At 42.0% G+C, this 18,197-nt stretch overlaps 1 protein-coding gene across 2 annotated transcripts in view; it reads left to right on the forward strand.

The window, feature by feature from the left end:
• Nucleotides 1–18,197, forward strand: part of nos1apa (nitric oxide synthase 1 (neuronal) adaptor protein a) — a 142,593-nt gene that overhangs the window by 53,685 nt on the left and 70,711 nt on the right. For both annotated transcript variants that reach the window (XM_058402594.1, XM_058402593.1), the window contains exon 4: nucleotides 2,508–2,566. In XM_058402594.1, the coding sequence (XP_058258577.1) occupies nucleotides 2,508–2,566 (59 nt within the window). The remainder of the gene's footprint in view (nucleotides 1–2,507; nucleotides 2,567–18,197) is intronic.

Genomic DNA, 18,197 nt, shown 5'->3' on the forward strand with positions numbered 1-18,197 from the left:
TCAGACGAGGAAGCAATCATATGTAATTCAGTGAATGGGTGGAGATTGAAGTGTGTGTGTGTGTGTGTGTGAGAGGGAGACAGACAGAGAGAGACAGAGAGAGATCACCATCTGTATCATCCTCTTGTAAACAAATGCCATTTAAGGGAGAACTCCTTTTCCTTTTAAAGGGTCAGTAAACATATTACAGTGTCTGTAGGACTGTTGTTGTTCTAACACACATTTGACTTTTGTTTGAAAGAGTAAGCGTAGATTAAAGCTCATATCTGTGCCCCAATGCACTGTAATTCCTGGCATGTTCACAAACAGTTCGTTTTCCCCTGATTTACATCTGCAGCTGCCTACTTTTTTGGCAGAGCAATCGTGAAGTTCAGCTTTTCAGAATGGTGTCAAGTGCCTTCAACTGCTTTGTTTATCTGCTGTCCATATTTTATTCATGCCCAGTTGCCGGGGGCTCCTGAGTGGTGCAGCAAAGAAGCCTTCGCCCTATCCATGGGAGATTGCAAGATCAAAACGTGACAAGTCCAAGAAAGCAAAATTGACCGTGCTCTCTGAGGGGGATGGGGTGGCACAGTTAGAAAGTCATAGTGATACTAGCACAATATGGGCGTCTGTCAAGTCGTGTATGTGGAAGAGGGCAGATAACACTTTCCTTCGAGTGTGTGTTATGCTGCCTGTTTAGAAATGCTGTTTTCTAGCTTCCTGTCCACATATTGCTGACGAACGTATTTTTCCCTGTTGCATGATGGAGGAAACATACACTAACATGTAAACATGTACATACACTATATGACAAATAGTATGTGGACACCTGATATGTGGGTCTTTCCCCAAATCTTGCCACAATTGTGAAACACACAATTGTATAGAATGCCTTTGGTTTGCTGTAGAATTATAATTTCCCTTCGAAGGAAATATGCATGACAAAGCCGAGCTCAATGAAGACATGGTTTGCATGGAACAACTCGAGTCACCTGCACAGAGCCCCGACTTCTGACCTGTCTGAGTACATGAGTACTCCAACATCCAGTGGAAAGGTTCTGCTCCTTTTCACAAGTGCATTTTGCTTTACTGCATTTAAATTCTTGTCCATAGAAATTGGTAACATGCTACAGATGCATTGGATACAGATTGAGTCGAAAGGTACAAATTATTTATTTAACCTTTTCAAAGGTTACTCTTGAGCCTCTTGCTTGAAAAAGATTTGAATAATTCTGGGACCAAAGGTAACAGATGTGAGAACTGTTAGAATAAGTATACATATTACCAGATCAGAGTGAGAGAAAAAATAAATAAATAAAATTAAATGAAAAAAATTAAAATAATAAATAAAATAAATTTTTTAAATAATAATAATAATAATAATAATAATAATAATAATAATTATTATTATTATTATTATTATTATTATTATTATTATTATTATTATTATTATGCCTGACAAAATTTTACAATTTTAGAGAGTATATCTCTTTGAATTCATGAAGTGATGGCCTAAAAACTCAAGAAATCTATTGGATAATTTCTCTGCATTTCTCTGACTCTCCAGTGTGCCATGTTGCCCCCTCTGTGCTATCGGAGGTTTCTCAAGGTGTATTGTAAAATTTCTGGTACCAGAATAAAAGTAACACACATGAGATTGCTTCATAAATAGCTTCAGAAGTGTGTGGTACCTGGTTATATATATATATATATATATATATATATATATATATATATATATATATATATATAAAACCAGGTAAGGTACATTTTAAGGAACTGATATCGAGATCTGAAATATTTTATTTGTCATCCATTCGGATGATTTAAAGCCAGCGAGGCAGGATTGATGTCAGAGGCAGTTTTAAGTTTCGCTACATCAAGGCTTTATACTATGTATAATTACAAGTGCTGTTTAAAGCTTCATTAGTATATTAGACTCTACATTCGTATCCATGGAGGACAGACATTAAATCAGAACCAATCAGGTTATGAGTTTATCACATGGCTTCATGTGGGTGCTGAATGAATTGTTCTTGTGGTTAATAATCAGCTCTAACTCGAGCAAAATATATTTTCGGTATTCATAGTTATAGTAGTTCGTAGGCATCATTTCATCATTGAAATCTTATTCATTTCCATTAATAGTCATGAGGCAGTATTGCTCAGATTGTTGTATTTTCCCAAGACAAAGCATCCATTGTGTAGAATAGTATGAAAGATATTCGAGAGATGTCTGAAAGTGCACAAGGTCATGGGGGAAAAAACTCAGTGGCAGGCTTTTTTTAGTTTCTAATTTTTAATGTAGTAATAACAATGTCATCAGATTTAAGAGTGTCCTCCAAGTGATTGTGAGTTGATGTGAAACCACTCACTGGCAATGCCATTTTTATTCCTAAATGATCTGGAACTTGTGCCTCTGCCATCATTAATCATCTCTGTAAAGCAGTGGAGTTATTAGGAGCATTGGTGCCTACGTTAGTCATTCTCTCATTCTCTCCAACTCTCTCTTTCTGCCTCTGTAGAAAAAAGAATGGACGTGGGACGAGAGCAAGATGATGGTGATGCAGGATCCCATTTACAGGCAAGTTCCCAATCACTCAGAAGTACACATGGCTCAGATCACAGCTGGATTACTGCCTCCGTATGACAGCCAGGAACAATCTGTAGCATCTCTGGCGCTGTACTGTGTAAAGTTTTAACAAAAGCTTGAAGTGACTTTGTGTCGAGGGAGTGTTCGGCGCAAGGGTTTTTGTTTATGTCGGAAAAATAATGAAAAGGATTATCGGGTTTTGTTGTGGCGGACTGAAACGACTGTAGTGGGATCGTTAGGAGAAAATATCTTGCTATATGTTAAGCTAGTGATGTGGATTTAATGCTTTGTATCTGGTTGTTTCACAGTGTTCAGACTGTATGACTTAAGATTAATAGAGTTTACATTGGAGGGTTACATATATTTGTAAATAGTTTTATGCTGGTATTTAAGTTGATTTTCTGAGCAGCCAGTACAGATTATTAAAGTAACTGTGTATAATGTGTAGTTTATGCATCTGTAGCATCTGTAGTAGGAGCAGAAGCATCTGAGATGAGGTTTTTGCTGCTAATCCTTTAGTAGATGTCACATGAGGAAGAGGATGTACAAGCGTCATTAATAAATCCCAATCAGCAAACAGTCTCTTCAGCATAAAGCAAGCAGAGGTCAGTCAGTCAGATCTCCAGAACATAAGATACACAACCTCCAAAGCTGTACAGACAAAACAAAATGTCAAGAAACCCAGCACAAGCAAACAGGAAATATAACACCCAGAGATGTACACAAGGAAATTGCCAGAATCTTGCAAAGATCAGAGCTACGTTGGAAGATGAGGCACAACAGGAAGCTGATGAGGGGATTAGAGCTGTGGGACGTCATGAGATGTGGAGTCACATGACATTAAAGACTCAGTAGTTGTGATATTTCTTTTCTTTATATTGTGCTGAAGTCGATTGCTTTCGAGTGAATTTACAGACAAAATCTTGACATGTGCTGCTTCTCCTACCAGAGACGGTCCTAATTGCACTTAACCCATAGTTATATCTGAGAATCCAGATGTGTGAAGATTCAACCCCGAACAACAATTCCAGCGGAAATCAGAGCTTACTTCAGGGATGAACAAAAATGCAAGGAAAAATAAACAGCCTGTTCATGTCGTCTGTCCTCCACTAGGAGCCTAATCCCACCTCGATTTAAAGCTAGCTCATTTCACATGCACTTTAACACACGGCTCGGTGGACAGAGGACCGTTAACTATCATGCGGAACGGTTTTAAAATGGACGCATATCAAATTATATCTTTATAGCAATGCTGATTAAAGGTAGAGGATGATGTACTCTTTCTTCTGCAAGTCAAAATTGTGGGCCAGAGCACAGTTATGTCTTTCTTTTTCGTACAATACGACTTAACACCCTTCTCGTAAGCGTATTTGAGATCAATTTATTCCACACCCGTTATACTGAACTATGAAATTCTGCTCTATTCTGCTGCTATTCTTTTTTTTTTGTGCACTGGAATATAGTGCAGGGGTATAGCTGCACAGGGAGAGCCGCTATAAATGCTACACCTACAGATACGCTTTTGATGAGTAGGATTACCTAATTTGATTAAAAAGCCAGGGAAATGAGCAGAGTCGCCCTCCAGTGCCATATTTTACCCTCATTTGCCAGGTGGATGGTTGCTGATGTCAGGCTCTGCGTTTCTCAAGGTGAACCGAAGCGTGTTCTCAGCTGAGTCAGGCTGCTGTTTACACGCCACGTCTGACCATTAGCTCCCATAATGACGGATTGTGGCCGGGTTTTACATTCCCGAAGGAAGCCGTGCGAATACGATGAAGCAATTTGGACACTACTTCCCCCATCACCCCCCCCCCCTTTTGTTTCCCAGACAAACTGTGCCATTTTCATTCAAATGAATTTTATGTTTAAAGCCTTCAGTGTTAATCATCTCATGGTGTTCGTTACTGCTGGGATGAACCGTGTTGGAATTCCAGCTCTTCTGATGGCGCATGTTTTATTGACACGGCTGTGCAGCTGAGCATTAGCTTTCTTAATTAGAGCATGCGATTGTGATGCAACACTTTGCACATCAGCTCCAGTGAGAATTCAGGCCAAAGAAACGCCTGAGAAATTGCAGCGTGCCACATGTGATGTGTTGCTTCTGGATTCTGCTCATTCTCTCTCACTCGTTCTCTCTCCCTTTCTCACTCTCTCTCTCTCACTCGTTCTCTCTCCCTTTCTCACTCTCTCTCTCTCACTCGTTCTCTCTCCCTTTCTCACTCTCTCTCTCTCACTCGTTCTCTCTCCCTTTCTCACTCTCTCTCTCTCACTCGTTCTCTCTCCCTTTCTCACTCTCTCTCTCTCACTCGTTCTCTCTCCCTTTCTCACTCTCTCTCTCTCACTCGTTCTCTCTCCCTTCTCACTCTCTCTCCTCACTCGTTCTCTCTCCCTTTCTCACTCTCTCTCTCTCATCTCCTTCTCTCTCCCTTTCTCACTCTCTCTCTCTCACTCGTTCTCTCTCCCTTTCTCACTCTCTCTCTCTCACTCGTTCTCTCTCCCTTTCTCACTCTCTCTCACTCGTTCTCTCTCCCTTTCTCACTCTCTCTCTCTCACTCGTTCTCTCTCCCTTTCTCACTCTCTCTCTCTCACTCGTTCTCTCTCCCTTTCTCACTCTCTCTCACTCGTTCTCTCTCCCTTTCTCACTCTCTCTCACTCGTTCTCTCTCCCTTTCTCACTCTCTCTCTCTCACTCGTTCTCTCTCCCTTTCTCACTCTCTCTCACTCGTTCTCTCTCCCTTTCTCACTCTCTCTCTCTCACTCGTTCTCTCTCCCTTTCTCACTCTCTCTCACTCGTTCTCTCTCCCTTTCTCACTCTCTCTCACTCGTTCTCTCTCCCTTTCTCACTCTCTCTCACTCGTTCTCTCTCCCTTTCTCACTCTCTCTCTCTCACTCGTTCTCTCTCCCTTTCTCACTCTCTCTCTCTCACTCGTTCTCTCTCCCTTTCTCACTCTCTCTCTCTCACTCGTTCTCTCTCCCTTTCTCACTCTCTCTCTCTCACTCGTTCTCTCTCCCTTTCTCACTCTCTCTCTCACTCGTTCTCTCTCCCTTTCTCACTCTCTCTCTCTCACTCGTTCTCTCTCCCTTTCTCACTCTCTCTCTCTCACTCGTTCTCTCTCCCTTTCTCACTCTCTCTCACTCGTTCTCTCTTCAATTCTCACTCTCTCTCTCTCACTCGTTCTCTCTCCCTTTCTCACTCTCTCTCTCACTCGTTCTCTCTCCCTTTCTCACTCTCTCTCACTCGTTCTCTCTCCCTTTCTCACTCTCTCTCTCTCACTCGTTCTCTCTCCCTTTCTCACTCTCTCTCACTCGTTCTCTCTCCCTTTCTCACTCTCTCTCTCACTCATTCTCTCTTCAATTCTCACTTTCTCTCTCTCACTCGTTCTCTCTCCCTTTCTCACTCTCTCTCTCACTCGTTCTCTCTTCAATTCTCACTCTCTCTCTCTCTCTCTCGTTCTCTCTCCCTTTCTCACTCTCTCTCTCACTCGTTCTCTCTCCCTTTCTCACTCTCTCTCACTCGTTCTCTCTCCCTTTCTCACTCTCTCTCACTCGTTCTCTCTCCCTTTCTCACTCTCTCTCACTCGTTCTCTCTCCCTTTCTCACTCTCTCTCTCACTCGTTCTCTCTTCAATTCTCACTCTCTCTCACTCGTTCTCTCTCCCTTTCTCACTCTCTCTCACTCGTTCTCTCTCCCTTTCTCACTCTCTCTCTCTCACTCGTTCTCTCTTCAATTCTCACTCTCTCTCTCACTCGTTCTCTCTCCCTTTCTCACTCTCTCTCACTCGTTCTCTCTCCCTTTCTCACTCTCTCTCACTCGTTCTCTCTCCCTTTCTCACTCTCTCTCACTCGTTCTCTCTCCCTTTCTCACTCTCTCTCACTCGTTCTCTCTCCCTTTCTCACTCTCTCTCTCACTCGTTCTCTCTTCAATTCTCACTCTCTCTCTCTCACTCGTTCTCTCTCCCTTTCTCACTCTCTCTCACTCGTTCTCTCTCCCTTTCTCACTCTCTCTCACTCGTTCTCTCTCCCTTTCTCACTCTCTCTCACTCGTTCTCTCTCCCTTTCTCACTCTCTCTCTCTCACTCGTTCTCTCTCCCTTTCTCACTCTCTCTCACTCGTTCTCTCTCCCTTTCTCACTCTCTCTCACTCGTTCTCTCTCCCTTTCTCACTCTCTCTCTCACTCGTTCTCTCTCCCTTTCTCACTCTCTCTCTCACTCGTTCTCTCTCCCTTTCTCACTCTCTCTCTCTCTCTCTCTCGTTCTCTCTCCCTTTCTCACTCTCTCTCTCACTCGTTCTCTCTTCAATTCTCACTCTCTCTCACTCGTTCTCTCTCCCTTTCTCACTCTCTCTCTCACTCATTCTCTCTTCAATTCTCACTTTCTCTCTCTCACTCGTTCTCTCTCCCTTTCTCACTCTCTCTCACTCGTTCTCTCTTCAATTCTCACTCTCTCTCTCACTCGTTCTCTCTTCAATTCTCACTCTCTCTCTCTCTCTCTCATTCTCTCTCCCTTTCTCACTCTCTCTCTAACTCGTTCTCTCTTCAATTCTCACTCTCTCTCACTCATTCTCTCTCCCTTTCTCATTCTCTCTCACTCATTCTCTCTTCAATTCTCACTTTCTCTCTCTCACTCGTTCTCTCTTCAATTCTCACTCTCTCTCTCACTCGTTCTCTCTCCCTTTCTCACTCTCTCTCACTCGTTCTCTCTCCCTTTCTCACTCTCTCTCACTCGTTCTCTCTCCCTTTCTCACTCTCTCTCACTCGTTCTCTCTCCCGTTCTCACTCTCTCTCTCTCACTCGTTCTCTCTTTCCCTTTCTCACTCTCTCTCACTCGTTCTCTCTTTCCCTTTCTCACTCTCTCACTTGTTTTCTCTTCATTTCTCACTCTCTCTCACTCGTTCTCTCTCCCTTTCTCACTCTCTCTCTCTCACTTGTTCTCGCTCCCCCTCTCACACTCTCTCACTCATTCTCTCGCCCCTTCTCACTCTCTCACTCGTTCTCTCTCCCCCTTTCACTCTCTCTCTCACTTGTTCTCTCTCCCTTTCTCACTCTCTCTCCCCTTTTCACTCTCTCTCAATCCTTCTCACTCTCTCTCAATTGTTCTCTCTCTCTATCTGTATCTCTCTTTTACTTGCACTTGCTCTCACTCTTCCGCTCTTCATCTCTTTCTCTCTCTGCCTCTCACTCTTGCTGTCTCCATCTGTCTCTCTATTAACATCTCTCTTTTACTTGCAATATTTCTCTCTCTCTCTCTCTCTCTCTCTCTCTCTCTCTCCTCTTCCTCTTACACTGTGCTTCATTTATTTTGCTTCTGAATTGGATTCCTGCTGTGCTGTTTTCTAGAAATAGATTGAAAATAAAAAGTGTGCAAATAAAATTTTTTTAAAAGGGCAAGATATATTTGGCTGGTCATCAGTTTGCCTGAGCAGGACACTCAACATACAAATGGGCAGTGTGGGCAAAAATGATGGCAAAAATAATCAGGCTATAGTTAGGTATACAAAACAATATGGCAGGATTGCTTCATCTTTCCAAGGACCACAATCACTGTGCTGTTTAAGCCACAAGTGTGTGCTTCTGCTGATGCTCTTATGCAGGAAAGAATAATATCTGTAAAGAATATCCACCAAAAAATATAAAGCTGCATGTTATTAGATCCTTTTCACACGCATGTGGAAGGGGAAGAAGTAGGAGGACAGAACTTTCAATAAGAGGCAAATGAGGCAGGCTGCAAACGCACAAATAATTCAAGGAAATATTCATATTTTCACTCATTTCTGACAGACGTGCCTGTGGGAAAGAAAATAGCATTGTTGTGTTCTCCAGGGTCGTGGGCGAGCTTTTTATCGGTCACTACATAACATGTTAACAAACACTACATGTTTGTAGCTAGCATTTTTAAAGAAATGGACCACACAAAACCCACTTGCTGTAACTAGCTACAATAGGTCCGAGCCATTTTACCTCTGATAAGCACCTATTCAATCCTGTTAGCATAGCAGCGCTGCCAAGAGCAGAAGCCCAAGCGTCCGCAGTCCATGTCTGTGCAGCTCATAGGGTACTTCTGCTCAAACTGCAGTAACCCTGCTGCTTTTGTCCAGAGCAAACAGGCTTTGCTCGGTAAGAAATCAAATTAGACGGAGCATCGACCATATTTATTGACGGATGTAAACAAAAATTTTGACTGAACCCAAACAACAAACCTTTTAAACCCAGACGTTAAAAGTTAGACTGACTATAAAATGAAGCACTGCTTTTAGAGGCTATAAAAATAAACATCTCCTCTACATATGTTGCTAGGGTTCAAAAGAATTTCGACTATTTCACAGCACAGTTTATCCAAACCTGTTGTTCATTACAAATGAGCCAATTCCATCACAACAGGCAGCGTATTTATATATTGCTGAATGAAAAGGAGCATCTTTGCTAAGAAAGGAGTTCGCTTTCGATTAGTCATCAGCTTTTCAGATGATAAAGTCTTGGACTGTCTGACACTTGGCAGTCGAGTGAGAAGTTGGTGAGAAAAGAGACACAGCACGAGCGAGGTCTAGCCGCTGATGTGATTGAGCTGTACCACCATCCACAATAGGCAATTATTTCTGTTTGTTTTCATCGTTCATTCTTTCACTCGGTCACATCACATTCTGACAATTATTTGCAATATACACTGAGGAAAGATAAATTGATTCGTATTCAGAATCTTGAGTGGGTGGGTGTGTAGAGGTGGGCATGGATGTGAGTGTGTGGGTGGGTGTGGGCGGTGATGGGTGGGTGTTTGTGGAGGTGGGTGGGTGTGGACGTGGGTGGGTTTAGGTAGAGGTGTGTGTGTGTTCTGAGGTGTGTGGGTGTTTGTGGAGGTGTGTGTGTGTGGGTGGGTGGGTGTGGAGGTGTGTAGGTGGGTGTTTGTAGAGGTGTGTGGGTGGGTGGAGGTTGAGGTGTTGGTGGAGGTGTCTGGGTGGGTGGTGGTGTGTGGGTGTTTGTAGAGGTGTGTGTGTGTGTAGGTTGAGGTGTTGGTGGAGGTGTGTGGGTGTGTGTGGACGTGGGTGTGTGGGTGGGTGGAGGTGGAGGTGTGGGGGTGTTTGTGGAGGTGTGTGAGTGTGTTTTGAGGTGTGTGGGTGTTTGTGGAGGTGTGTGTGGGTGGGTAGGTGTGTGAGTGGGTGTGTGTGGAGGTGTGTGGGTGTAGGTGGGTGTTTGTGGAGGTGTATGTTGAGGTATGTGGGTATTGGTGGAGGTGGGTGTGTGTATGCGGAGGTGTGTGGGTGGGTTTGGATGTGTGTGGGTGGGTGGGTGTGGACGTGGGTGGAGGTGTGTGTGTGGTGAGTGTGTTGGGGTCGTGTGTGGAGGTGTGTGTTTGTGTAAAGGTTCCACAAAAACAACTCAAGTTCTAGATGTAAATGATGCAACAAAAGATCGTGTCTGCTGGCATTATACCATTGTTAAGATTTCACACAAGTAACAATCATGGTGAAGGAGTGTTTTAAACATTATTAAATATCACTCGAATATTAGAATCTTTACCACTGTACATTCCATTCATCAATATATAGACCAGATATATCCTATTTATAATAACTACTGCACCCCTGTACATAAATCTTCCCCTGTTTATATCAACCCCATAGCTGTATATTTATTCATGATTAGACGTATAAATAATACACTTCTGTTTAGATGCTAACCGCATTTCATTTGGCTTTGTACATGTACTTTGCACAATGACAGTAAAAGTTAAATCTAATCTAATCTAACAAAAACAAATATGGTATAATGCATTTTTACCTAGACGTTTTATTCAAATGTTCTTTAAATAATTAGTCATAGGAAAAGCCAATGAAACTATACAACATTAATCAATGTACGAAACAACAAAAAACAAAAACAGTAGCAAACAGCAAATTCATATGAATTAAAAGGAGAGTTTTGAGTCATGTTTTGAAGGAGTGGGATACTGGAGCAAGTATACTGGATCAACTAACCTACCGCTTATTATTACACACAAGTGTCACCTGTGTGTGAGAAACACTCAAGCAATCAACCCCAGGAAATGACATTTGTAACATTTAGTGAATTAGTCGCCTGCTGTGAGTTGAATGTGTGCCAGTCTTGTGTGTGTGATCAGTTTTGACACGCGTGGCAATGAGATGATGATGATGATGTTATTCATTTGCCTAAATGACAATTCATTACGTCTCTGTTAAAGTCTCTTTTTAATTACTCAGGTTATCTCTACACAATGCATTTGGGAAAGAATATTGATGCAGTTTATGAGTCAAGAAAAAAAAAAAAAACAATTTTGACGCTGATTCCTATTCAACATTTTGTAAACATTTTTATACATACATTATGTTGCCAAAAGTTTTGGGACACCCCTCCAAATCATTGAATTCAGGTGTTGTTTTAGTTCCAGTGAAAGGAACTCTTAATGCTTCAGCATACCAAGACATTTTGGACAATTTCATGCTCCCAACTTTGTAGGAACAGTTTGGGGATGATCCCTTCCTGTTCCAACATTCCGTTTCAAAAGCAAGGTCCATAAAGACATGGATGAGTGAGTTTGGTGTGGAGGAAATTCACAGAGTCCTGACCTCAACCTGATAGAACACCTTTGGGATGAATTAGAGTGGAGACTGTGAGCCAGACCTTCTCGTCCAGGATCAGTGCCTGACCTCAAAAAAGCGCTTCTAGAGGAATGGCCAAAAATTCCCATAAACACACTCCTAAACCTTGTGGAAATCCTTCCCAGAAGAGTTGAAGTTGTTATAGTTACAAAGGGTGGGACAACTCCATATTACATTCATGTGCATGTAAAGGCAGACGTCCCAGTTTTGTCCTGACTCACAGTCTCCGCTATAATTCATCCCAAAGGTGTTCTATCAGGTTGAGGTCAGGACAGTCAAGTTCCTCCACACCAAACTCTCTCATCCATGTCTTTATGGACCTTGCTTTGTGCACTGGTGTACAGTCATGTTGGAACAGGAAGGGGTCATCCCCAAACTGTTCCCACAAAGTTGGGAGCATGAAATTGTCCAAAATGTCTTGGTATGCTGAAGCATTAAGAGTTCCTTTCACTGGAACTAAAGGGCTAAGCCCAACCCCTGAAAAACAATGATTTGGAGGAGTATCCCAAAACTTTTGGCAATATAGTGTAAATTAGGTTCAGTAGATTGAACAATACTGAAGAATTTACAAACTTTGATTTTTCTGATGCTGAGGACAGAACTGAAAAGCACTTGTTGGGGCATCAGTAAATACCGGGGCAGTGGTAGCTCTGCAGTTACGATGTTGGACTTCTGCTCATAAAGTTGTGAGATCAAATCCCAGCACTGTTAAAGTGCCACTGCTGGACTGTTGAGCAAGGCCCTGAACCCTCAACCACTCAGCTGTATAAATAAGATAAATGTCTCTCCAGATGACGGCGTCTGCCAAATGCCATAAATGTACAAAAAGCACATGTTTTCTTAAAAGCTTTAATGAAATCAAACTGAGTTAAACTGTTTATTTGTATAGTTTTTTTTATTTTTTATCCCACGGGGAAAAAATGTTGTTGGGTTTAATCAACACAATCACAGAAATGCTTTTCAGCCTGATGGTGCATGAATAACTATTAGATTTTACACATTCTCATTAGAATCTGTAGTGTGTGTGTGTGTGTGTGTGTGTGTGTGTGTGTGTGTGAAGAGAAAACAGATCATCTGTACATTTTTTTTTTCACGCATGCAGATTCATTAATGCTCAAGATCCATTTAAAAGCTCAAATTCGGGATGTAAATGAATTTAATACATTACTTGGAATGAAAAGATAATGTGTTCTAAATAGATACGATAGGAGGTGCACTATTTTATTTATTTATTCATTCATTTTTTTCCTTCACATACGGCATCCGGTTGAGAGACTCTGGGACGCAACAAAAGATTCTATTTTTTGAGGACATGATGGTCTTACTTGGAAAGATGTATTCTGACCAGGCATAACATTATGACCACCTGCCTAATATTGTGTCGGTCCCCCTTTTGCTGCCAAAACAGCCTTAACCCATCATGCACTGTGTATTCTGACACCCTTCTATCAGAACCAGCATTAACTTCTTCAGCAATTTGAGCAACAGTAACTCGGACCACACGGGCCAGCCTTCGCTCCCCACATGCATCAATGAGCCTTGGCTGCCCATGACCCTGTCGCCGGGTCAGTGTTAATCAGATAATCAGTGTTATTCAAATCATCTGTCACTGCTCATAATGTTATGCTTGGTCGATGTAGATTCTAGTTATCATCAATACCCCCAAGACACAAGCGAGTGGTCACCCCCTGAGTCAGAGAAGGATTTCGTGCAATGCGTGTACAGTGTCTTTAGTAACTGGAGTGATATAGATGAGGTTGAGGAATTGTCAGAATTCACAGACCATGCTGACAGTGCTGGCATTTCTACATAAATATTCTCCCAATGTGTTTGGACAGCGCTGTAATTTCAGCAGATTGTGATTAAAATCATGTTTCTTTGTGCTCTTGCTCAGCCTGTTCATCACACAGCACGTCGTCTAGTCCCTAATGTGCGAGAAGCGTGGGGTGTTTGCTCATTTGCATAGAAGAGCCATAACCTCTCGACTTTTCCTGGCTTGTTAGGTCGTGTGTAACACGACATGCAGCAGCTCACTAATACCCCCGCAGTTGTTCCTGCACGCCGTCTTACCCAGCCCTCATTAGTGGAAGCACTTAACTGAGCCACTGACTACAGAATGAGGAATGAATTACAATGCACCAGCAGGGAAGCTCATAATCTGGAAATGATAAATTACAGGTGTGTGTGTGTGTGTGTCTGTCTGGTGGATGTGGTGTTTTCAGCTACTGGATTGTGATCTTCTAAGTTGAAGCTCTCACGTGGTTTTGCGCATCATTTGTTTGGATCGAGAAAGTATCTTCTTCTAGTGTGGTTTGATGGTGTGGTGTGGAGTGGTGTGGAATGGTGTGGTATGGTATGGTGTGGTGTGTACTTGATTTAACCTTAAAATAGAGAACTAAGAATCATCAATCTATGAAGCAGCGCTGAAAGGCTTTTTGCTCCAGCAGAAAAAGGTAAAAGTAGAGAGGCACCTAGCCCTATCTCTCTTACACACATAAACACATAGATAGAGGCTGCAGAGACACCTGACAGCTTATCAGCATGTCTGAACAATTCGTCTTTACTCCAGGGAGTTGTACTGAATCAAAACAACATCGGGCCTGTCACAGTGCTGCTGAAACCAGGAGAATTCACAAGTCATGGCAGGATCATCATGGCTTTGGCAAGCATAACACACACAGCCCTTTTCTGCCGGGCTTTATGGTATGTGGCCATATGTTTTCGCGCTTCCCAAATCTCTCATCCTTGCATGAGTTGGAAATACCTCTCCTCTTTACCAACGATTCATCACATGCTCATCCCAGGACGTTTATTCACAATCTGTTTATAGTGAACATCCTTTCAGCACACTTGGTTCTGTTTAACTTTACAGTACACTACTGTAGAAGGGTAATGATTATGAATCTCCCCTGTCCAGTGTCCAGAGAATCATTCCCTTTTCAGTCTGGGTGTTTCTTTGTGACATTTGTAATTTTCTAATTAACAGTAATCTCGAACATATTGTCCTAGACAGCAAATGCACAACGAGAGATGATGTTTATCGGTTTTAGCTGCTCTAAGAAACTTTAGTAATCATTAAGAGTAGTTACTACATTTCCATCCATGCCATTTGACAAGACTCCCTTGTCTATTTACGATTATCTCATTTATATATCTGAGCAGTTGAGGACTAAGGGCCTCAACCCTTACTCCAGGACCCAGCAGTGGCAGCTTTGGTGGTCAGGGGATTTGAACCAACAACCTTCTGATGAGTAGTCCAGCTTTACGAGGTGTGTAATCCTCAGGCTTTCCCCATGATTCAATGGGATTTCTGTGTTTATAGCAACAGTTTGATATTTGACAAGAGCACTACGCTACAGTCTGCTATTATACCCCGTAATATGATTATGATTTGTACGGCATCCTCCAATATGTGACAGTATGTCTAGTCTCAGATCAATATGTGACCACCATATTATTTTATCCTTTTTATCTGATGTCTACAATTGAGACAGCTTGGTGGTTGTAGGATTAGACCAGAAGTCCAATGCCTTAGCCACTGGACTACCACTTCCACAGAATCTCAGTGGACACTGGAAGAACATGCAAAACTCCAGAGAGACAATAATACAAGCTCAGGTTCGAACAAGACTAGAGCACTGTGAACACGTCGCATTATACTGCGTGATATACAGTATAATATTATGTACAGATTTGTTAAGAATATAAAGAGGGAGCCCTAAATATCCATGATGGTTCCATTATCTCAGTGTTTTGAGATTTGCCAACTTGCAGAAGGTGTAAACACTCCAGCCAAACTCCTCTGGCTGTGTTCCCACAGAGCTTGGCCTTTTGTAGGCTTTATCAGCTTCTACACCTTCAGTGTGAAGGCCATCAGCCTCTCTTACTGCACTATTTGCTTAAATCGAGCAGGAGAATTCAAAGCTTCCCCCTAAATGCCACCACACACACTCAATCCATCACATAAAGGGGTTTTATGAGCTCTCCTCTCTCTTTGTACCCATATCATGGAAGGGGGAAGCTTTACCGATGATTCAGAGCCAGTTTTTAAAACCTGTTTTTACACAACTCTATATTAAAGTCTTTTATGAAGGAGCAAACGCCACCTCGTTTCTGCTAATAATGCAGATATCCTGACTCTGTATGGATGGATGATGTACACAATCATTTGATGATTGGATTTTTATGAAATTTTTTCCCGTCCCTATTTTCACATATGTTCACTAAGCACTTTTCTGTTCCATCGGTTTCACAGTACAGAAGTGATTTGATGAATTTTAGTCTAAATACATGACTTTAAATAATGTTAACGTGGTGTTTTATGACTTTAATATAGATTGATAGTTTTAAATTTGACCTTTCTCGGCTGCCGGCTTGCTCCTACTAGCACGCACATTTTTCTGACAAGATTAAGTGCTCCAGTTAGGAGTAGAGGAAAATGACAATGAGATCAGTATGATGTTCTTAATACATTTAATATGTTGAAAAGTGTTAGAACTGAACACACAGTCCTGGCATCCACTGATCATTCTGAGCACTGACAGGTGAAGTGAATAACACTGATTATCTCCTCATCATGGCTCCTGTTAGTGGGTGGGATATATTAGGCAGCAAGTGAACATTTTGTCCTCAAAGTTGATGTGTTAGAAACAGGAAAAATGGACAAGTGTAAGGATTTAAGTGAGTTTGACAAAGGACCAAATTGTGATGGCTAGACCACTGGATCAGAGCATCTCCAAAACTGCAGCTCTTGTGGGGTGTTCCCGGTCTGCAGTGGTCAGTATCTATCAAAAGTATCTTTTAAGTCCTGTAAGTATCCTTTAAGTCCTGTAACTTACAGGATCTGCTGCTAACATCTTGCTGCCAGATACCAAAGCACACCTTCAGGGATCTAGTGGAATCCATGCGTCAATGGGTAAGGGCTGTTTTGGCAGCAAAAGAGGGGGCCAACATAATATTAGGCAGGTGGTCATAATGTTATGCCTGATCGGTTTCCAGAAACAGACTTTAAGTCTCTATGCATTTTCCCCCATTACATTGATTAAATAGCTCCGTTAATACTGTTGAGCCAGGGTAATTTATCCATCTTCTGCAGTTATTCGATTATCCAGTGAACCAATCATCTGCAGCACAATGCACATCATCGTTTTTAATTAATGTTGAAATCAGAAATTAGAGCTGTGGTTTTGATGGGCTGGTTCAGTGGGTATAAAAGCTGGTTGATGGGAGAGGTTACAGCAGGACTGCTTTGAGCTGACAGGAAAGCAACATTAACCCAAATATTTACTGTTTACAATTGTGGTGAGCAGAAAACCATGTCAGAATGCACAAAAGTATCGAACTTGGGTTACAGCAACAGAATAACACATCAGGTTCCACTCCTATCATACAGAAATCTGATGCAGCACCCCGAGCACAGGTTCACCCAACCTTGTTGCAGATTGGAAAAAGACCAGACAATGTCGTTCCAATCTTCAGATGTTCAGTGAACAAGCTTTCCAGCTCTGTGTAGAAGACTAAATCAGACTAAAATAGATTTAAGGAAATCTTATTTCCTTTGCCAAGTTGTGTATCAGAGATATATAGTGCTTCAGTTCAGATATTTACGACTCCTGTCCCCTGGTAGATTTGTACCCCACTCAGCCCTTCATCACCGGCACACGGATCGAGGGCTTGTGTTCGTGAAGTGTTCATGAGGGGAAGGATGTAGAACAACCGAGCAGGCCAGAAAGTGGGCAGTGAACACTTTGATCTGTGTGTAAATGTAGTAATTTAGGAGAGATTAGTTTTATGGCTTGGTGTGGTTTAATTAGCTCAGGTCAAATCCCTTCCTCTGTAGTTAGTCATGGTGACTGCATTTCCAACAGAATTTCCTCACTGTGGCTTAACCTTACAGATACTCTCTCTCTCTCTCTCTCTCTCTCTCTAGTTCACTGATAACAAACACACACAAACATGCGTGTTCATGCTTTAGACCCTGTATGCACCGCTGGCATCTTATATCTTTGAACACACCCTGATAACAGATGCCAGAAATAGACTGGTCTGAGGCTTTATCCCACCCTCCATCCTCTGTCCAAGAATGGTGAAGAGGATTGAGTTGTAAGTGCGGAACTAGAAAACGAGAAATCTGTACTTTTTAGAGCGACATGAAATTTATAATGGATTTATAATGACAATACTGTCACATTTCAGCAGTCAGTGTTTTGTTTACACCACATTGCTGTTGACTTCTCCATTTTGAATGTTCTGAAGGTTTTTTATTACTTTTCTATAACAGCAGGTTTATATTACTGTGCTCAGTCTACTGTGTTATTGTGTAGTATGTTTGGTGGAAGCAACACTTAATCTAAGGCTAATAGTAAACAAATTAACAGTGAGTCTTCCTGTACCATGCAGAGAGTATTCGAATGGTGGTTTTTCTCTTTAGTCTCCAGGTGAATTGCTGCTCAGTTTGGTTCAGGTCTGGTGGCCACATTTTTCTCCTGACGATATTCTTTGTTTTGTTGCCAATGTTATGGGTCATTGTCTTGCTGCATGCAATTCCTCCCAATAAGACTGGATGCATTTCTCTATATATTGGCACACAGAATGCTAATGCTGCTTTCATCATGAGATACTTCATCCATTAAGATTAGTGAGCCATCCAAGCCATGACACGACCTCCACCATGTTTCACAGATGAGCTCAAATGTCTCGGATCATAAGCAGATTCCTTTCCATCACTTTGGTAGAGGTTCATCTTGGTTCCAGAACTTTTGTCTCTGTACTTCTTTGCGATTCCAGTCTCATTCTTATGGCTGATCAGAGGTCCATCTTGTGATATAACCTTGTTATTTCTGCTCTCAGTCTTCTTCAAACTATAGATTGTGATACCTTCACCCCTGCCCTCTGGAGGTTCATGGTGATGTCAGTGACTGTTATTTTTTTGGGTTTTTCCTCACAGCTTTCAGTGTCTCGGTCATCAGCAGTTGTTGTTGTCTGTGCCTGGCCTGTTTGATGTCTAGTTGTTAG

The sequence above is a fragment of the Hemibagrus wyckioides genome, linkage group LG11, assembly GCF_019097595.1.
Source record: "Hemibagrus wyckioides isolate EC202008001 linkage group LG11, SWU_Hwy_1.0, whole genome shotgun sequence".
NCBI classification, from domain to species: Eukaryota; Metazoa; Chordata; class Actinopteri; order Siluriformes; family Bagridae; genus Hemibagrus; species Hemibagrus wyckioides.